General features: G+C 49.0%; 1 protein-coding gene across 3 annotated transcripts in view; it reads right to left on the bottom strand.

Moving 5' to 3' along the window:
* Nucleotides 1–10,133: 10,133 nt before the first annotated feature.
* gsg1l (gsg1-like) overlaps nucleotides 10,134–22,226 on the bottom strand; it is a 598,964-nt gene continuing 586,871 nt past the window's right edge. For all 3 annotated transcript variants that reach the window (XM_072480757.1, XM_072480755.1, XM_072480756.1), the window contains one exon: nucleotides 10,134–10,841. In XM_072480757.1, the coding sequence (XP_072336858.1) occupies nucleotides 10,541–10,841 (301 nt within the window). In that variant the 3' untranslated portion in view covers nucleotides 10,134–10,540. The remainder of the gene's footprint in view (nucleotides 10,842–22,226) is intronic.

Raw genomic sequence — 22,226 nt, 5'->3', positions numbered from 1 at the left:
AATTAATGTTCAACTTTTGCCTGTTTTCTCAAGATACTAAAGCAGTGAATGGACCTTTGTACTTATTGTAGAAGAGAAGCCATAATTCCGCTGGTGGTGGGGTGGCTAACCTTGTAATCTTCACCAGGTATGGATGGATGCCCAGGAGATTGAATATGAGCACAGTCCTCATGTCATGGAGAGGCAGATATCTCAGAGGAAAGTAAGAATTCAGAGGACTGAAATGGGGCAGGCGGAGACTGTAAACAATGTAAGCCATTGCCTGGGATGGAACATTTAAGTTATGAAGAGAGGTTGGATAGGCTTGGGTTGTTTTCACTGCAGCAGGGAAGGCTGAGGAGCGACTTGAACGAGGTGTACAAGATTATGAGGGGCATGGACAGAGTGGCTATGCAGCAACTGTTCCCCTTAGTTAAAGGGTCAATCACAAGGGACACAAGATTAAGGTGAGGGACAGGGGGTTTAGGGGGGATGTAGAGAAAAAGCTTTTTTACCCAAAGTGTGGTGACGGTCTGGAATGCACTGCCTGGGAGAGTGGTAGAGTCAGGTTGCCTCACATCCTTTAAAAGGAACTGGATGAACATTTGGCACGTTACAAGGGCAGCACGGTAGCACAGTGGTTAGCACAGTTGCTTCACAGCTCTAGGGTCCCAGGTTCGATTCCCGGCTTGGGTCACTGTCTGTGCGGAGTCTGCACATTCTCCCCGTGTCTGTGTGGGTTTCCTCTGGGGGCTCCAGATTCCTCCCACAGTCCAAAAATGTGCAGTTTAGGTGGATTGACCATGCTAAATTGCCCTTAATGTCCAAAAGATTAGGTGGGGTAATGGGTTGCAGGGATAGGGTGGAGGTGTGGGCATAGGTAGGTTGCTCTTTCCAAGGGTCGGTACAGACTCGGTGGGCTGAATGGTCTCCTTCTGCACTGTAAATTCTATTCTATGATTCTATGATAACATTCAAGGCTATGGGGCAAGTGCTGCCAAATAGGATTAGGTAGGCAGGTCAGGTGTCTTTCACACTCGATGGACCAAAGGGCATCTTCTTCTCTGTACTTTCTGTGATTCAGAATGTAGTGTCATCTAATTTCTCACAGGAATCCTCGGGGCGGCATAGCGGTTAGCACTGCTGCATCATGGCATAGAGGACCCGGGGCCAATACTGACTGATTCCACCCTCCCTCAGATGAGACATCGTCCAGAGCCAGCCGGGACCCCTGGGACCCTTCATTAACTCCCGAGGTGGCGCAGGCAGATCCACCCACATCACAACCTTTCTCCGCACGAACACTAGCGCAGACACAAGCACGCCGGTGGGCTTTATGTCAGGGGCTGTGATGGTGGTGCACTATGTGGTGGCACAACACACTCACTGGCGGAGGCAGAGAGTGCCCAGAGTGATGGAGGATTGCTGGAGATCAGGATCAGACAGTGTCCAAGGGAGATGATGAGCTTCTGTATTAGCGAGAGGCAGCACGGTTTTGTGAAGAGGAGATTGTGTCTCACTAACTTGATAGAGTTTTTCGAGGAGGTCACAAAGATGATTGATGCAGGTAGGGCAGTAGATTTGTCTATATGGACTTCAGTAAGGCTTTTGACAAGGTCCCACATGGCAGACTGGTACAAAAGGTGAAGTCACACGGGATCAGGGGTGAGCTGGCAAGATGATACAGAACTGGCTAGGTCATAGAAGGCAGAGAGTAGCAATGGAATGGTGCTTTTCTGATTGGAGGGCTGTGAATAGTGGTGTTCCGCAGGGATCAGTGCTGGGACCTTTGCTGTTCGTAGTATATATAAATGATTTGGAGGAAAATGTAACTGGTCTGATTAGTAAGTTTGCAGACAACACAAAGGTTGGTGGAATTGCGGATAGCAATGAGAACTGTCAGAGGATACAGCAGGATTTAGATCGTTTGGAGACTTGGGCGGAGAGATGGCAGATGGAGTTTAATCCAGACAAATGTGAGGTAATGCATTTTGGAAGGTCTAATGCAGGCAGGGAATGTACAGTGAATGGTAGAACTTCAAAGCGTATTGACAGTCAGAGAGATCTTGGTGTACAGATCCACAGGTCACTGAAAGGGGCAACACAGTTGGAGAAGGTAGTCAAGAAGGCATACAGCATGCTTGCCTTCATTGGCCGGGGCATTGAGTATAAAAATTGGCAAGTCATGTTACAGCTGCACAGAACCTTAGTTAGGCCACACTTGGAGTATAGTGTTCAATTCTGGTCGTCACACTACCAGAAGGATGTGGAGGCTTTAGAGAGGGTGCAGAAGAGATTTACCAGGATGTTCCTGGTATGGAGGGCATTAGCTATGAGGAGGGGTTGAATAAACTCGGTTTGTTCTCACTGGAATGACGGAGGTTGAAGGGCGACCTGATAGGGGTCTACACAATTATGAGGGGCAGAGACAAAGTGGATAGTCAGGCTTTTTCCCAGGGTAGAGCGGTCAATTACTAGGGGGCATAGGTTTAAGGTGCGAGGGGCAAGGTTTAGAGGAGATGTACGAGGTAAGTTTTTTACACAGAGGGCAGTAGGTCCCTGGAACACGCTGCCGGAGGAGGTGGTGGAAGCAGAGACGATAGTGACGTTTAAGGGGCATCTTGACAAATACATGAATAGGATGGGAATAGAGGGATACGGACCCCGGAAGTGCAGAAGATTTTAGTTTAGACAGGCAGCATGGTCGGCACAGGCTTGGAGGGCAGAAAAGCCTGTTCCTGTGCTGTACTTTTCTTTGTTCTTTGTTCTGTTCTTTGGAATTGTACATATGGTGGCAGATGCTGGATGTCCAGCAGGATGCGTGGGAAGATTTGGTGGAGGGTTTGAGTGCAATCATCTCTATCATGGAGGAGTTCATGAGAAGACTGAGCAATGCATTGACCTTGAGCATCAAGAGGAGTTGAATGCGTGGCTACAGGGATGGTGCACGAGGGAGGGTTTCAGATTTCTGGCTAATTGGGGCTCATTCTGGGGTCGGTGGGACCTCTACAAATGGGATGGCCTACACCTGGGCCAGAGGGGTACCAATATCCTGGGGGGGAAATTTGCTAATGCTCTTCGGGGGGGTTTAAACTAGTTCAGCAGGGGCTTGGGAACCTGAATTGTAGCTCCAGTATACAGGAAGTTGAGAGTAGTGAGGTCATGAGTAAGGGTTCAAAGTTGCAGGAGTGTACCGCAGGCAGGAAGGTGGTTTAAAATGTGTCTTCTTCAATGCCAGGAGCATCCGGAATAAGGTGGGTGAACTTGTGGCATGGGTTGGTACCTGGGACTTCGATGTTGTGGCCATTTCGGAGACATGGATAGAGCAGTGGCAGGAATGGTTGTTGCAGGTGCCGGGGTCTAGATATTTCAGTAAGCTCAGCGAAGGTGGTAAAAGAGGGGGAGGGGTGGCATTATTAGTCAAGGACAGTATTACGGTGACAGAAAGGACGTTTGATGAGGACTCGTCTACTGAGGTAGTGTGGGCTGAGGTTAGAAACAGGAAAGGAGAGGTCACCCTGTTAGGGGTTTTCTACAGGCCTCCGAAAAGTTCCAGAGATGTAGAGGAAAGGATTGCAAAGATGATTCTGAATAGGAGCGATGGGGGACTTTAACTTTCCAAATATTGACTGGAAACGCTATAGTTCGAGTACTTTAGATGGGTCCGTTTTTGTCCAATGTGTGCAGGAGGGTTTCCTGACACAGCATGTAGATAGTCCAATGAGAGGCGAGGCCATATTGGATTTGGATTGTCAATCCCATGCCTCCGTATTTTCTGCAATAGCCTACCATGGGGAACCTTACCAAACGCTTTACTGAAATCCATATACACCACATCAACTGCTTTACACTCGTCCACCTGTTTGGTCACCTTCTCAAAGAACTTAATAAGGTTTGTGAGGCACGACCTACCCTTCACAAAACCGTGTGGTATCCCTAATCAAATTATTAATTTCTAGATAATTATAAATCCTATCTCTTACAATCCTTTCCAAGACTTTGCCCACAATAGAAGTAAGGCTCACTGGTCTATAGTTACCCGGGTTGTCTCTACTCCCCTTCTTGAACAAGGGGACAACATTTGCTATCCTCCAGTCTTCTGGCACTATTCCTGTAGACAATGACAACATAAAGATCAAAGCCAAAGGCTCTGCAATCTCCTCCCTAGCTTCCAAGAGAATCCTAGGATAAATCCCATCTGCTCAAGGGACACTTGATATTTTCACACTTTCCAGAATTGCTAACACCTCCTTCTTATGAACCTCAATCCCGTCTAGTCTAGTAGCCTGTATCTCAGTATTCTCCTCAACAACATTGTCTTTTTCCTGTGTGAATACTGACGACAAATATTCATTTGCCGCCTCTCCTATCATCCATGCACAATTTCTCACTACTACCCTTGACTGGCCCTACTCTTACCCTAGTCATTCTTTTATTCCTGACATACCTATCGAAAGTTTTAGGGTTTTTCTTGATCCTAACTGCCAAAGACTTCTCATGTCCCCTCCTGGCTCGTCTTAGCTCTCTCTTTAGGTCCTTCCTGGCTAACTTGTAACTCTCAAGTGCCCTAACTGAACCTTCACGTCTCATCTTTACATAAGCCTCCTTCTTCCTCTTGACAAGTGATTCAACTACTTTAGTAAACCACGGTTCCCTCATGTCGTGTTGGGTGTTCCGCTATACAGACGGACCAACGCGGTTGTAGATGGTACAACTCTGTTTTATTACTCTTAATAACAACATCTGTAAACTTATGACTGTGGTTCGTAATTTACCCGTTAACCTGTGGACCTAGCCCTAACACTATCTTAGAGAGGCACTCAGCACATGGTGTATGTCTGAGTGGCTTGCTGTGAGCTCTGTGCCCTGAGCTGTCTCCTGCTGGAATGAGCGGGAACTGTGGTGTTCCCCGTTTTATAGTGCTTGTGCTCTCACTGGTGATTGGCTGTGATGTTGCGTGTGTGTTGATTGGTCCGTTGATCTGTCCATCAGTGTGTATGTGTGTTTGCACCATGATATGTTTATCTGAATATCATGACACCTCGCACGACCACTGCAGTTTCCCTGCAGTTTCGACCATTCCCTGCTGTTTCCTTCCCCATCCTATGCATCCTAAGTCTTGCCTAATCGCATCATAATTGCCTTTCCCCCAGCTAGAACTCTTGCCCTGCGGTATATACCTATCCCTTTCCACCGCTAAAGTAAACGTAACCGAATTGTGGTCACTATCACCAAAGTGATAGTCACCACTACCTCCAAATCTAACACCTCGCCTGGTTCATTACCCAATACCAAATCCAATGTGGCCTCGCCTCTTGTTAGCCTATCTGCATACTGTCAGGAAATCCTCCTGCACACATTGGACAAAAACTGACCCATCTAAAGTACTCGAACTATAGGGTTTCCAGTCAATATTTGGAAAGTTAAAGTCCCCCATAACAACTACCCTGTTACTTTCGCTCCTATCCAGAATCATCTTTGCAATCCTTTCTTCTACACCTCTGGAACTTTTCAGAGGCCTATAGAAAACCCCTAACAGGGTGACCTCTCCTTTCCTGTTTCTAACCTCAGCCCATACTACCTCAGTAGACGAGTCCTCATCAAATGTCCTTTCTGCCACCGTAATACTATCCTTGACTAACAATGCCACATCTCCCCCTCTTTTACCAACTTCCCTGAGCTTACTGAAATATCTAAATCCCAGAATGGGTGTGAATGGAACTGGTGCAAATGGGACGGGTGTAAATGGGCTGGGTGTGAATGGACCAGGTGTAATTGGGCTGGGTGTGAATAGACCGGGTCTAAATGGACCTGGTGTAAATGGACTGGGTGTGAATAGACCGGGTGTAAATGGGCCGGGCTTGAATGGTCCGCTTGTAAATGGACCGGGTGTGAATTGTCCGGGTGTAAATGGGCCGGGTTTGAATGGCCCGGGTGTAAATGGACCGGATGTGAATGGTCCGGGTGTAAATGGACCAGGTGTGAAAAGACCGGGTGTGAATTGACCAGGTGTGAATGGGCCAGTTGTGAAAGGACCAGGTGTAAAGGGACCGGGTGTGAATGGACCGGGTGTAAAGGGACCGGGTGTGAATGGACCGGGTGTGAATGGACCGGGTGTGAATGGACTGGGTGTGAATTGACCGGGTGTGAAGAGACTGGGTGTGAATGGCCCGGGTGTGAATAGACCGGGTGTAAATGGACTGGGTGTGAAAGGACCAGGTGTGAAGTGGCCGGATGTAAATGGCCCGGGTGTCAATAGACCGGGTGTGAATGGACCGTGTGTGAATGGACCGGGTGTAAATGCGCCGGGTGTAAATGGACCGGGTGTGAATGGACCGGGTGTGAATTGTCCGGGTGTGAATGGACTGGGTGAGGATAGGCCAATGTGTGAATAGACCGGGTGTGACTAGACCAGGTGTTAATAGTCTGCGTGTGAATGGTCTGGGTGTGAATGGACCGGGTGTAAATGGACCGGGTGTAAATGGACTGGGTGTGAATGGTCTGGGTGTGAATGGGCCAGGTGTGAATTGACCGGGTGTGAATGGACCGGGTGTGAATTGTCCGGGTGTGAATGGACTGGTTGAGGATAGGCCAATGTGTGAATAGACCGGGTGTGACTGGACCAGGTGTTAATAGTCTGCGTGTGAATGGACTGGGTGTGAATAGACCGGCTGTGAAAGGAATGTGTGTGAATGGACCGGGTGTGAATGGTCGCTGTGAAAGGAACGGGTGTGAATGGACCGGGTGAGGATAGGCCGGGTGTGAATGGACCGGGTGTGAATTGTCCGGGTGTGAATGGACCGGGTGAGGATAGGCCGGGTGTGAATGGCCAATGTATGAATAGACCGGGTGTGGCTGGACCAGGTGTTAATAGTCTGGGTATGAATTGACTGGGTGTGAATGCACCAGGTGTGAATTGACTGGGTGTGAATGGACTGGGTGTGAATAGACCGGCTGTGAAAGGAACGGGTGTGAATGGACTGGGTGTGAATGGTCCGGGTGTGAATGGACCGGGCGTGGATAGGCCGGGTGTGAATACACCGGGTGTGAATGACCAAGGTGTGAATAGACTGGGTGTGAATTGACTGGGTGTGAATGGACCAGGTGTGAATTGACTGGGTGTGAATGGACTGGGTGTGAATAGACCATCTGTGAAAGGAACGGGTGTGAATGGACTGGGTGTGAATGGGCTGGGTGTGAATAGACCGGGTTGTGAATTGATGTGTGTGAATGGACCAGGTCTGAAGAGGCCGGGCGTAAATGGACCGGGTGTGAATAGACCGGATGTAAAACGAGCGGGTGTGAATGGACCGGGTGTGAATAGACTGGTTCCGTATGACCCTGGTATGAATGAACTGGGTGTAAATGGGCCGGGTGAATAGATGGGGTGTGAATGGACCGGTTGTGAGTAGATTGGGTGTGAATGGACTGTATGTGAATCGACCGGTTGTGAATGAGCCGGGTGTGAATGAACCAGGTTTGAATGGGCTGGGTGCAAACTGGCCGGGTGTGAATGGACCAGGTGTGATTGGGGCGGGTGTAAATGAGTCAGGTGTGAATAGACTGGCTGTGAATGGGCCGGGTGTGAATGGACCGGGTGTAAATGAGCTGGGTGTAAATGGTCCAGGGGTGGGTGAGCCGGGTGTAAATGAGCTATGTGTGAATGGGCCGTTTGTGAATGGACCGGGTGTGAATGCGATGGGTGTTAATGAGCCAATGTGAGTGGACCGTGTGTGAATGAGCCGGGTGTAAATGGACCGGGTGTTAATGCCCTGGGTGTAAATGGATTGGGTGTGAATGAGCTGGGTGTAAATGAGCCAGGTGTAAATGGACAGGGTGTGAATGAGCCAGGTGTAACTGGGGTGGGTGTGAATGGACCAGGTCTGAATGGGACGGGTATAAATGAGTCAGGTGTAAATAGACCGGGTGTAAATGGCCCGGGTGTAAATTGGCCGGGTGTGAATGGACAGGATGTGAATGGATCGGGTGTAAATGGACCGGGTGTAATTGGGCCTGGTGTAAATGGACTGGGTGTGAGTAGACTGGATGTGAATGAGCCGGGTGTGAATGAGCCAGGTGTAAATGGACCTGGTGTAAATGGGCTGGGTGTAAATGGACCGGGTGTAAATGGGCTGGGTGTAAATGGACCGGGTGTGAATGGACCAGGTGTGAATTGGCCTGGTGTAAATGGACCAGGTGTGAATAGACCGGGTGTGAATATACCTGGTGCGAATGGACCGGGTGTGAATATACCTGGTGCGAATGGACCGGGTGTGAATGGAGCGGCTGTGAATGGACCGAGTATCAATGAGCCGGGTGTTAATGGACCGGGCGTGAATACACAGGGTGTGATTGGACCAGGTGTGAATAGACCGTGTGTGACTGGTCCGGCTGTTAATAGTCTGGGTGTGAATTGACCGGGTGTGAATACGCAGAGTGTGAATAGACCGGCTGTGAATGGACCGGGTGTGAATGGACTGGGTGTGAATGGACCGGGTGTGAATGGACCAGGTGTGAATGGGCTGGGTGTGAATAGACAGGGGTGTGAATGGATGGGTGTGAATGGACCGGGTGTGAATAGACCGGGTGTAAATGGACCGGGTGTGAAGAGGCCCGGTGTAAATGGACCGGGTGTGAATAGACCGGGTGTAAATGGGCCGGGTGTGAATGGACCGGGTGTGAATAGACTGGGTCTGAATGTCCCGGGTGTGAATGGACCGGGTGTGAATGAACCGGGTGTGACTGGGCCAGATATGCATGGACCCGGTGTGAATAGACGGGGTGTAAATGGGCCGGGCGTAAATAGACTGGGTCTGAATGTCCCGGGTGTGAATGGACCGGGTGTGGATGAACCGGGTGTGAATGGACCGGTTGTGAATGGACCAGATATGCATGGACCCGGTGTGAATAGACCGGGTGTAAATGGGCCGGGTGTGAATAGACTGGGTCTGAATGGCCCGGGTGTGAATACACCAGGTGTAAATGGGCCAGGTGTGAATGAACCGCCTGTAAATGGGCTGGGTGAATAGACGGGGTGCGAATGGACCGGGTGTGAATAGACTGGATCTGGTGTGAATGAACCGGGTGTGAATGGACCGGTTGTGAATGGACCAGATGTGCATGGACCGAGTGTGAATAGACCAGGTGCTATTCCCCCAGGGTGTGAATAGACCAAGTGTTCATAAACTGGGAATATATGGAAGTAGTTCAAAGAATTATTTGTTTGAGATGAGGTACCAACAGGTTGGGATTTAACTCGCCAATTTGTGACCGATCTTCCAAGCTGATTGTGGCTGTATATTTCTTTGGAGGCTGTTTGACTTTCTTTTCCAGATTCCTACAGTATGAGTTTTCACAGGAGTTTCATAGAATTTACAGTGCAGAAGGAGGCCATTCGGCCCATCGAGTCTGCACCGGCTCTTGGAAAGAGCACCCTACCGAAGCCCACACCTCCACCCTATCCCCATAACCCCTTAACCCAGTAACCACACCCAACACTAAGGGCAATTTTGGACACTAAGGACAATTTAACATGGCCAATCCACCTAACCTGCACATCTTTGGACTGTGGGAGGAAACCGGAGCACCCGGAGGAAACCCACGCACACACGGGGAGGACGTGCAGACTCCGCACAGACAGTGACCCAAGCCAGGAATCGAACCTGGGACCCTGGAGCTGTGAAGCAATTGTGCTATCCACTATGCTACCGTGCTGCCCATGTTGTGTTTGGTCATTCTGCTCCAATGTCATCTACCATTATACACCATAAGACCATAAGACCATAAGACATAGGAGCAGAATTAGGCCATTCAGCCCATTGAGTCTGCTCCGCCATTCAATCATGACTGATATTTTTCTCATATCCATTCTCCTGCCTTCTCCCCATAACCCCTGATCCCCTTATTGATCAAAAACCTATCTATCTATCTATCCGTGATTTGGCCTCCACAGCCTTCTGCGGCAAAGAGTTCCACAGATTCACTGCCCTCTGGCTGAAGAAATCCCTCCTCATCTCTGTTTGAACATGCTCAGTATTAAAATGCTCTGAGAAAATATTATTCAGGAATTTGACTGAACGATGAATTAATGCAAAGAATGATTAAGCAACTGGAAGAGCTACTTCGAACAAGACACAAATAAAATGATGAAAACCTTCAACCTTCAGAATTTAATCAACAATTCAACTAAGAGCATAAAGAAATTTGGATTTAAGGATCAACATTAAAATATTGGTGTGTGTTAAACATAAAGGAATGTTAAAATCTGGAACTTACATTAATATGTTTGGTTGAAAGTAATGTAAATAGTACCACATTAGAATGACATCTTACAGAAGCCTTATTAAAAATCTAAATGTTAGCAGGTCTAAGCATTTTGTACACTGACGTTGTTTCAAGATTTCCCAATCAACAAATAATTTTAAACATCAATACAGCTGCGTACACCGACAAAAGGGATAGTTCAGTCTGATCTTTCAGCTTGTTCAGTGTACATGTGGAACAAGGTGTTTACATTGCCCTTCCTGGTGTCAGGGCCAGATGGAAGTCAACAACTGCTGCTTCAACATTGGTCATCTCCTAATACCTCTGGGATTTCACTCAAGTCCAATGATGTTTCTGGCATCAATGATTTAATTGTTCTTGTGGTAGGGTCTGCAAAGACTTCTACCGAACTGGATACTGACTGGACCGATCTTTCTCTGAAATAGTTGACGGCCTCACGATCGACGAACATCTGCTCTTCTCTGAGGCTTTGCTCAAAGAGTTTCCGCTTGTGGCGAAACTCGACGACAGTTTTAGTGTATGAGTTCAGTGTGGTGACAGAAGCTGCCATGCAACAAGTAAACGAGCCCCATGCGAGACTGTGGAGAGACAAGGAGGAAGAGTTAGACAGGGCACATTTACTGCTGCAAACCCTTCATGTTTTTGGAAGACAGTTTGAACATGGTGATATGAAACACATCAGTTTTGGAGAAGGGAACACCTTTCCACATAACTCTTCAATTCTGTATCAGTTAATCTCAAATCATATCAGACATAGATTGTTGCATCTTCTGCTATTTCCCAGTAAAACTTTTGCTAAACTTTATGAATTTCTTCAGCCAGACGGTGGTGAATCTGTGGAACTTTTTGCCGCAGAAGGCTGTGGAGGCCAAATCACGGAGTGTCTTTAAGACAGAGATAGATAGGTTCTTGATTAATCAGGGGTTATGGGGAGAAGGCAGGAGAAAGGGGATGAGAAACATATGAGCCATGATTGAATGGTGGAGCAGACTCGATTGGGCTGAATGGCCTAATTCTGCTGCTATGTCTTATGGTCTTAAAACTGCTTGTTCTGACGATTGTGATATTTATTTTGAGTCTGAGTGAGTAGTACTAGCTTATGTAGACATTGCGTGTTTACTGACACTGTGCCAACTGCCAAAAGGTATTTTACCCAGGGAGTGTTGGGGGATCTGCAATTCACTGCCTGAGAGGACAATAGATGCAGAAGCACTCACTGTATTAAAAACAAATCTTGGGAAGTGCTGCAACCTCACGGATTTCAAACCAAAAATTGGAAAGTAGGATTAGGCTGGATAGTTCTTTTTCCGCCAGCACAGACATAACAGGCTGAACGTTATCCCTAGGTACTGTTAATTTTCTATGTTTCTACCTAGTCTGGATTCAAGCACCAGTGTCATAGATGAAAAGGCAGAGTGAGATATTGCACTGTATCACACTGTCCCCATTCCCAAGTACATTTTAATTGGCTGTCTTTGAGTTCTGCATACAAAGAGACTACCAGCGTTAAATTCTCAGCTGTAATCTTTGCTAATTTCACAGAGTGACAGAAAGTCTGTGAAACACAGAGGAGGACATTCAACACGTCTTTCCTGTCTTGGATCATTGAATGAGCAGTCGTACTCAATCCCACATCCTCTTTGAAATTAACCACAAGGGGAGTTGGCGTAGTGGTATTGTCACTGGAGCTAGTAATTCAGAGACCCACAATAATGCTCTGGAAACCAGGTTTGAATCCTACCATGGCAGATGGTGAAATTTTAATTAAATAAACAACATGGAATTAAAAATCTAATGATGAGTAAAAACTCACCCGATTCACTAATGTGCTTAACATAGAACATAGAAAATACAGCACAGAACAGGCCCTTCGGCCCACGATGTTGTGCCGAACCTTTGTCCTAGATTAATCATGGATTATCATTGAATTTACAGTGCAGAAGGAGGCCATTCAGCCCTTTGAGTCTGCACCGGCTCCTGGAAAGAGCACCCTACCCAAACTCAACACCTCCACCCAACACCAAGGGCAATTTTGGACATTAAGGGCAATTTATCATTGGCCAATTCACCTAACCTGCACATCTTTGGACTGTGGGAGGAAACCGGAGCACCCGGAGGAAACCCACGCAGACACGGGGAGGACGTGCAGACTCCGCACAGACAGTGACCCAAGCCGGAATCGAACCTGGGACCCTGGAGCTGTGAAGCATTGTGCTATCCACAATGCTACCGTGCTGCCCTTAAGAACAAATAAATCTACACTATATCATTTTACCATAATCCATGTACCTATCCAATAGCTGCTTGAAGGTCCCTAATGTTTCCGACTCAACTACTTCCACAGGCAGTCCATTCCATGCCCCCACTACTCTCTGGGTAAAGAACCTACCTCTGATAGCCCTCCTATATCTTCCACCTTTCACCTTAAATTTATGTCCCCTTGTAATGGTTTGTTCCACCCGGGGAAAAAGTCTCTGACTGTCTACTCTTATCTATTCCCCTGATCATCTTATAAACCTCTATCAAGTCGCCCCTCATCCTTCTCCGTTCTAATGAGAAAAGGCCTAGCACCCTCAACCTTTCCTCGTAAGACCTACTCTCCAGGCAACATCCTGGTAAATCTTCTTTGCACCTTTTCCAAAGCTGCCACATCCTTCCTAAAATGAGGCGACCAGAACTGTACACAGTACTCCAAATGTGGCCTTACCAAGGTTTTGTACAGCTGCATCATCACCTCACGGCTCTTAAATTCAATCCCTCTGTTAATGAACGCGAGCACACCATAGGCCTTCTTCACAGCTCTATCCGCTTGAGTGGCAACTTTCAAAGATGTATGAACATAGACCCCAAGATCTCTCTGCTCCTCCACATTGCCAAGAACTCTACCGTTAGCCCTGTATTCCGCATTCATATTTGTCCTTCCAAAATGGACAACCTCACACTTTTCAGGGTTAAACTCCATCTGCCACTTCTCAGCCCAGCTCTGCATCCTATCTATGTCTCTTTGCAGCCGACAACAGCCCTCCTCACTATCCACAACTCCACCAATCTTCGTATTGTCTGCAAATTTACTGACCCACCCTTCAACTCCCTCATCCTAGTCATTAATGAAAATCACAAACAGCAGAGGACCCAGAACTGATCCCTGCGGTACGCCACTGGTAACTGGGATCCAGGCTGAATATTTACCATCCACCACCACTCTCTGACTTCTATCGGTTAGCCAGTTCGTTATCCAACTGGCCAAATTTCCCACTATCCCATGCCTCTTTACTTTCTGCATAAGCCTACCATGGGGAACCTTATCAAATGCCTTACTAAAATCCATGTACACTACATCCACTGCTTTACCTTCATCCACATGCTTGGTCACATCCTCAAAGAATTCAATAAGACTTGTAAGGCAAGACCTACCCCTCACAAATCCGTGCTGACTATCCCTAATCAAGCAGTGTCTTTCCAGATGCTCAGAAATCCTATCCTTCAGTACCCTTTCCATTACTTTGCCTACCACCGAAGTAAGACTAACTGGCCTGTAATTCCCAGGGTTATCCCTAGTCCCTTTTTTGAACAGGGGCACGACATTCGCCACTCTCCAATCCCCTGGTACCACCCCTGTTGACAGTGAGGACGAAAAGATCATTGCCAACGGCTCTGCAATTTCATCTCTTGCTTCCCATAGAATCCTTGGATATATTCCGTCAGGCCCGGGGGACTTGTCTATCCTCAAGTTTTTCAAAATGCCCAACACATCTTCCTTCCTAACAAGTATTTCCTCGAGCTTACCAATCTGTTTCACACTGTCCTCTCCAACAATATCGCCCCTCTCATTTGTAAATACAGAAGAAAAGTACTCGTTCAAGACCTCTCCTATTTCTTCAGACTCAATACACAATCTCCCGCTACTGTCCTTGATCGGACTGACCCTCGCTCTAGTCATTCTCATATTTCTCACATATGTGTAAAAGGCCTTGGGGTTTTCCTTGATCCTACCTGCCAAAGATTGTTCATGCCCTCTCTTAGCTCTCCTAATCCCTTTCTTCAGTTCCCTCCTGGCTATCTTGTATCCCTCCAATGCCCTGTCTGAACCTTGTTTCCTCAGCCTTACATAAGTCTCCTTTTTCCTCTTAACAAGACATTCAACCTCTCTTGTCAACCATAGTTCCCTCACTCGACCATCTCTTCCCTGCCTGACAGGGACATACATATCAAGGACACGTAGCACCTGTTCCTTGAACAAGTTCCACATTTCACTTGTGTCCTTCCCTGACAGCCTATGTTCCCAACTTATGCACTTCAATTCTTGTCTGACAACATCGTATTTACCCTTCCCCCAATTGTAAACGTTGCCCTGTTGCACGTACCTATCCCTCTCCATTACTAAAGTGAAAGTCACAGAATTGTGGTCACTATCTCCAAAATGCTCCCCCACTAACAAATCTATCACTTGCCCTGGTTCATTACCCAGTACTAAATCCAATATTGCCCCTCCTCTGGTCGGACAATCGACATACTGTGTTAGAAAAGCTTCCTGGACACACTGCACAAACACCACCCCATCCACAAACTATTTGATCTAAAGAGTTTCCACTCAATATTTGGGAAGTTAAAGTCGCCCATGACTACTACCCTATGACTTCTGCACCTTTCCAAAATCTGTTTCCCAATCTGTTCCTCCACATCTCTGCTACTATTGGGGGGCCTATAGAAAACTCCTAACAAGGTGACTGCTCCTTTCCTATTTCTGACTTCAACCCATACTACCTCAATAGGGTGATACTCCTCGAACTGCCTTTCTGCAGCTGTTATACTATCTCTAATTAATAATGCCACCCCCCCACCTCTTTTACCACCCTCCCTAATCTTATTGAAACATCTATAACCAGGGACCTGCAACAACCATTTCTGCCCCTCTTCTATCCAAGTTTCCGTGATGGCCACCACATCGTAGTCCCAAGTACCGATCCATGCCTTAAGTTCACCCACCTTATTCCTGATGCTTCTTGCGTTGAAGTATACACACTTCAACCCATCTCCGTGCCTGCAAGTACTCTCCTTTGTCAGTGTTCCCTTCCCCACTGCCTCACTACACGCTTTGGCGTCCTGAATATCGGCTACCTTAGTTGCTGGACTACAAATCCGGTTCCCATTCCCCTGCCAAATTAGTTTAAACCCTCCCGAAGAGTACTAGAAAACCTCCCTCCCTCCTTGAGCGAAGGAAATCTGCCGTCCTTACTTGGTCTGGCCGACATGTGACTCCAGATCCACAGCAATGTGGTTGATATTAAGTGCATTCTGAAATTGCCTAGCAAGCCACTCAGTTGTATCAAACCACTGGAGAGGAATGAAACCGGATGGATCACCCAGCATCAACCTAGGCCCCAGAAATATCAACCGCAAAGCCAGCCCTGTTGACCCTGAAAAGTCTTCCTTATTACCATCTGGGGGCATGTGCCAGAGTTGGGAGAGCTGTCTCGCAGACTAGTCAGGCAACAGCCTGACATAGTCATACTCATGGAATCATATCTTATAGATAATGTCCCTGACACCACTATCACCATCTCTGGGAATGTCCTGTCTCAGCAGCAGGACAGACCCAGCAGAGGTGGCAGCTCAGTGGTATACAGTCAGGAGGGAGTTGCCCTGGGAGTCCCCAACATTGACTCTGGACCCCATGAAGTCTCATGGCTTCAGGTCAAACATGCGCAATTTCCTGCTGATTACCACATACCATCCACCATCAGGTGATGAATCAGTATTCCTCCATGTTGAACACAACTTGGAGGAAGCACATAGAATTTACAGTGCAGAAGGAGGCCATTCGGCCCATCGAGTCTGCACCGGCTCTTGGAAAGAGCACACCACCCAAGCCCACACTCCCACCCTATCCCCATAACCCAGTAACCCCATCCAACACTAAGGGCAATTTTGGACACTATGGGCAATTTAGCGTGGCCAAAAGGTGCAAAATATGCTCTGGGTGGATATGCTCAATGTCCATCGCCCGAAGTGGCTCAATAGCATCACTACTGACTGAGCTGGCTGGGTAGTAAAGGACATAACTGCTAGACTGGGCCTGCAACAGGTTTGAAGATCCAACAAGAGGGAAAAACATACTTGACCTCATCCTCACCAACCTGCCTGCTGAGATGAATCTGTCAATGAGAATACAGGTAAAAGTGACCATCGCACAGCCCTGTGACAGTCCCAGTCTCACGTTGAAGATACCATCCATCGTGTTGAGAGGCACTACCACTGTGCTAAATGGAATAGCTTTTGAGCACATTTAGAACTCAAGATTCGGCAACCATGAGGCTCTGTGGGCCATCAGCACCCGCAGAATTGTATTCAGCTACAATCTGCAACCTCATGGCCTGGCATATCCCCCACTCTACAATTACCACCAAACCAAGGGATCAACCCTGGTTCAATGAAAAGTGTAGGAGGAGATGGCAGGAGCAGCACCAGGCATACTGAAAAATGAGTTGTCAACCTGGTGAAGTTACTACACAGGATTACTTGCATACCAAACAACATTAGCAGCAAGCAACAGAACTAAGCGATCTCACAACTAACGGATCAGATCTAAGCTCTTTAATGCCACATCCAGTCATGAATGGTGGGAGGCAATTAAACAACTCACTGGAGCAGGAGGATCCACAAATATCCCCATGGAGGAGCCCAGCATATCTGTGCAAAAGGCAAGGCTGAGGCATTCGCCCGTCTAACCTAAAACCTTTTAGACTTCTGGGGTCCATATCCCTTCATTCCGAGCTATTCATATATTTGTCAAGTCACCCCTTAAACGTCACTATCGTACCTGCTTCTATCACCTCCTCCAGCAGCGAGTTGCTCGGTGGGAATTCGAAGCTAGGTGGGAATTCGAAGCTGGGTGGGGAGGAGGTGCTTTTTATCCCTTGATTTGTTACACTCAAATTTCCACGGAGTGGCCTTGTTCTGCTGCAGGTGACTACAAGGGAGAGAACTGATTGGCGAATCGCAGGTAAGGCAGGTAAAACCTTCATATCTGGAGCGAAATCCGGAGTGCAGTCTGGGAAGGTAAGCGTTATTTGTGTCTGTGTCTGTGTCTCTGAGCGGGAGAAATCCGGAGTGCAGTCTGAGAGGGTAAGTGGTATTTGTGTCTGTGTCTGTGTCTCTGAGCGGGAGAAATCCGGAGTGCAGTCTGGGAAGGTAAGTGGTATTTGTGAGTGTGTCTGTGTCTCTGAGCGGGAGAAATCCGGAGTGCAGTCTGGGAAGGTTAGTGATATTTGTGTCTGTGTCTCTGAGTGGGAGAAATCCGAGTGCAGTCTGAGAGAGTAAGTGTTATTTGTGTCTGTGTCTGTGTCTCTGAGCGGGGGAAATCCGGAGTGCAGTCTGGGAAGGTAAGTGGTATTTGTGTCTGTGTCTTTGAACGGGAGAAATCCGGAGTGCAGTCTGGGAAGGTAAGTGGTATTTATGTCTGTGTCTTTGAACGGGAGAAATCCGGAGTGCAGTCTGGGAAGGTAAGTGGTATTTGTGAGTGTGTCTGTGTCTCTGAGTGGGAGAAATCCGGAGTGCAGTCTGGGAAGTTAAGTGGTATTTGTGAATGTGTCTGTGTCTCTGAGCGGGAGAAATCCGGAGTGCAGTCTGGGAAGGTAAGTGGTATTTGTGAGTGTGTCTGTGTCTCTGAGCGGGAGAAATCCAGAGTGCAGTCTGGGAAGGTAAGTGGTATTTGTGTCTGTGTCTCTGAGTGGGAGAAATCCGGAGTGCAGTCTGGGAAGGTAAGTGATATTTGTGCCTGTGTCTGTGTCTTTGAGTGGGAGAAATCCGGAGTGCAGTCTGGGAAGGTAAGTGATATTTGTGTCTGTGTCTCTGAGTGAGAGAAATCCGGTGTGCAGTCTGGGAAGGTAAATGATATTCGTGTCTGTGTCTGTGTCTCTGAGTGGGAGAAATCCGGTGTGCAGTTTGAGAAAGTGTGGTAGTCACCATTGTTGTATTGTATATACTGCATACAAGGGTATTACGGTAAGGCCCCTGTACTACAGGTGCAGGGGTAGATCCCTGCCTGCTGGCTCCGCCCAGTAGGCGGAGTATAAGTGTTTGGGCTCTCCGAGCTGCAGCCATTTCAGCAGCAGCTGTGGGAGGCTCCACATCTCTGCGTAATAAAACCTTGATTACTCTCCACTCTTGTCTCATCGTAATTGATAGTGCATCAATTTATTACGCAGAGATTTTACAACGATGGATCTCCGCATCAAGCCTGATCGCCTGCAGCTGCACCCTCAAGCAGATAATGCCAAGTCGGCCTTCGCACGTTGGCTATCTTGCTTTGAAGCATACATTGGATCTGCGACAGACCCACCCTCAGAGGCACAGAAGCTCCAGATCCTTTACACGCGGCTGACCTCCGATATTTTTCCCCTCATCCGGGACGCACTGACCTACGCTGAGGCCATGGCGCTACTGAAGGAGAACTACACTCAGCAGACCAACAAAATCTATGCCAGGCACCACCTGTCCACGTGACATCAACTCCCCGGTGAGTCCATGGAAGATTTCTGGCATGCCCTGCACGTCCTGGTGAGAGACTGTGATTGCCAGGCCGTTTCAGCCACTGAACATCCTGACCTGCTACTTAGAGGCGCGTTCGTTACGGGCATAGGGTTGGCCTACATCCGCCAGCGCCTCTTAGAAGGGGCTACCCTCGACCTCGCGGCGACCAAGAAACTAGCGCTCTCGCTCACAGTCGCCTCACGCAATATACAGGTGTATACCCCCCGACCGCACGGCCCACCCCTCCTGCGCATCGTGGACCCCACCAGCGAACACCCCACCGTGGACCCCATCAGTGACCTCCCCCAGCCAACCCCAGGCCTGCGCTGCATGGCAGCCAACCAACCCCGGAGGACCAAAGTGCTATTTCTGCGGACAGTCAAAACACCCCCAGCAGCGCTGTCCGGCACGGAGCGCGCTCTGCAAAGCCTGCGGGAAGAAAGGACATTTCGCTGCTGTGTGCTAGGCCCACTCGATCGCCGCTATTGTCCCTGCACCCCCCACGTACGAACTGTGGGCGCTGCCATCTTTCTCCCCTCACAACACATGCAGCCCGTGGGCACCGCCATCTTGCTCGCATCACAACACGTGCGGCCCGTGGGCACCGCCATCTTGCCTGCCTCAGGACACATGCGGCCTGTGAGCGCCGCCATCTTCCCCGCCTCAGGACCCCTGCTCGTCAGGCACCTCATCGGGCCGCTCATCGCCTGCAACCACCGCCGACCAGCCACGTCTGGCCTCCATCACGATCGACCAGTTCTGACCGCACAACCTCGCGACCGCGTCGACGGCAGTGAAGGTCGACGGGCACAAGATATCCTGCCTTTTGGACTCTGGGAGCACTGAGAGCTTCATCCACCCCGATACGGTAAGGCGCTGCTCCCTCACGGTACACCCCATTAACCAAAGAATCTCCCTGGCCTCCGGATCCCACTCAGTGGTGATCCGGGGATATTGCACCACCACCCTCACCATCCAGGGCGTAGAGTTCAGCGGCTTCCGGCTCTATGTCCCCCCCCAACCTCTGCACTGCCTTGCTATCGTTGCGGCATTGGAGGCATTACCTGGCCGGCAGGAGATTCACTCTCCTCACTGACCAACGGTCGGTTGCCTTCATGTTTAACAACTCACACCGGGGTAAGATCAAAAATGATAAGATCTTGAGGTGGAGGATCGAGCTCTCCAGCAACAATTACGAGATTTTGTATTGCTCCGGTAAGCTCAACGAGCCACCCGATGCCCTATCCCGAGGTACATGTGCCAGCGCACAAGTGGACCGACTCCGGACCCTGCACGACGATCTCTGTCACCCAGGGGCCACCCGCTTTTATCATTTCATAAAGGCCCGCAATCTGCCCAACTCCATCGAGGAAGTCAGGGCTGTCACCAGAGACTGCCAGGTCTGCGTGGAATGTAAACCGCACTTCTACCGGCCAGACCGTGCGCGCTTGGTGAAGGCCTCCCGCCCCTTTGAACGCCTCAGCATGGACTTCAAAGGGACCCTCCCCTCTACTGACCGCGACACGTACTTTCTTAATGTGGTCGATTAATATTCCAGATTCCCCTTCGCCATCCCATGTCCCGATATGACGTCTGCCACCGTCATCAAAGCCCTCAACACCATCTTCGCTCTGTTTGGTTTCCCCACCTACGTCCACAGCGACCGGGGATCCCCATTTATGAGCGATGAGCTGCGCCAGTACTTGCTCAACAGGGGCATTGCCTCGAGCAGGACAACCAGCTACAACCCCCGGGGAAACGGGCAGGTGGAGCGGGAGAATGGGACGGTCTTGAAGGCCGTCCAGCTGGCCCTACGGTCCAGAAATTTCCCGGCCTCCCGCTGGCAGGAGGTCCTCCCCGACACCTTTCGCTCCATTCGGTCGCTCCTGTGCACTGCGACTAACGAAACTCCCCATGAACGTCTCTTTGCCTTCCCCAGGAAGTCCACCTCCGGGGTTTCACTCCCAACATGGCTGGCAGCTCCAGGACCTGTTCTCCTCCGCAAGCATGTGCGGCTCCCCAAGACGGACCTGTTGGTTGAGAGGGTACAGCTACTCCAAGCGAACCCGCAGTACGCCTATGTAGTGTATCCCGACGGCTGCCAAGACACAGTCTCCCTCAGGAACCTGGCACCAGCTGGGTCCACACACACCACCCCCTCTGCCCCGGCCCCACCCTCCCTCCCCCCAGCGCACCCCACCCTCCCTCCCCCCAGCGCACCCCACCACAGCCCCCACTCCAGGACGATCCGTCCTCCCCTTGGTCCCACCCGGGGATGAAGATGAGGTCGACACGCTCCCTGAGTCACCAACGACCGAACCGACGCCTGAATCACCACCAGAATTGCGGCGCTCGCAACGACGGATCAAGGCGCCCGATCGTCTAAATTTGTATACGCTTTCTAAAATTTGAAACAACCTGTATGTAAATAGTTTTCCACCACCACTAGAGTTAGTGATATTTGTGTCTGTGTGTCTCTGAGCGGGAGAAATCCGGAGTGCAGTCTGGGAAAGTAAGTGTTATTTGTGTCTGTGTCTCTCTGAGCGGGAGAAATCCAGAGTGCAGTCTGGGAAGGTAAGTAATATTTGTGTCTGTGTCTCTCTGTGTGTCTCTGAGCGGGAGAAATTGGGAGTGCAGTCTGAGAAGGTAAATGGTATTTGTGTCTGTGTCTCTCTGAGCGGGAGAAATCTGAGTGCAGTCTGAGAGAGTAAGTGATATATGTGTCTGTGTCTGTGTCACTGAGCGGGAGAAATCCGAGTGCAGTCTGGGAAGGTAAGTGTTATTTGTGTCTGTGTCTCTCTGAGCGGGAGAAATCTGAGTGCAGTCTGAGAGAGTAAGTGATATATGTGTCTGTGTCTGTGTCACTGAGCGGGAGAAATCCGAGTGCAGTCTGGGAAGGTAAGTGTTATTTGTGTCTGTGTCTGTGTTTCTGAGTGGGAGAAATCCAGAGTGCAGTCTGGGAAGGTAAGTGATATTTGTGTCTGTGTCTCTCTGTTTTCAAATTGTGGGGGGGGGAAAACAAAGTGACATCACAGTAAAGCTGTGACCTGATTGGCTGGTGGGGGATCTGTGTTGAATTTGAAATAAAAACATTGAAAACACTAATTACTTAACTAGGTGGAGGTGTAAGTAAATCTGAGGGCAGAGATTAGTATTTAGCATTTAATTTTGCAGTAAGATCTAGTGCCAGGGACCACATAGTTAATTGTAACTTAATCTAATAACAATTTAAGTGATTGTTGTTAATTAATTAACTAGTGCTTAAACGTCACTCAGCGGGGTGCAGTGCTCTAACTGTGAGATGTGGGAGATCCGTGATGCTTCCAGCATTCCTGTTGACTCCATCTGCAGGAAGTGTAACCAATGGCAGCTCCTCACAGGTTCGGTTGGAGCAGCACTTGGATAACTTAGAAGCATGCAGGTGGCGGAAA

This window comes from Scyliorhinus torazame, chromosome 17, assembly GCF_047496885.1.
Source record: "Scyliorhinus torazame isolate Kashiwa2021f chromosome 17, sScyTor2.1, whole genome shotgun sequence".
Lineage (NCBI taxonomy): Eukaryota > Metazoa > Chordata > Chondrichthyes > Carcharhiniformes > Scyliorhinidae > Scyliorhinus > Scyliorhinus torazame.
This window is presented reverse-complemented; position numbering and strand designations above follow the sequence as displayed.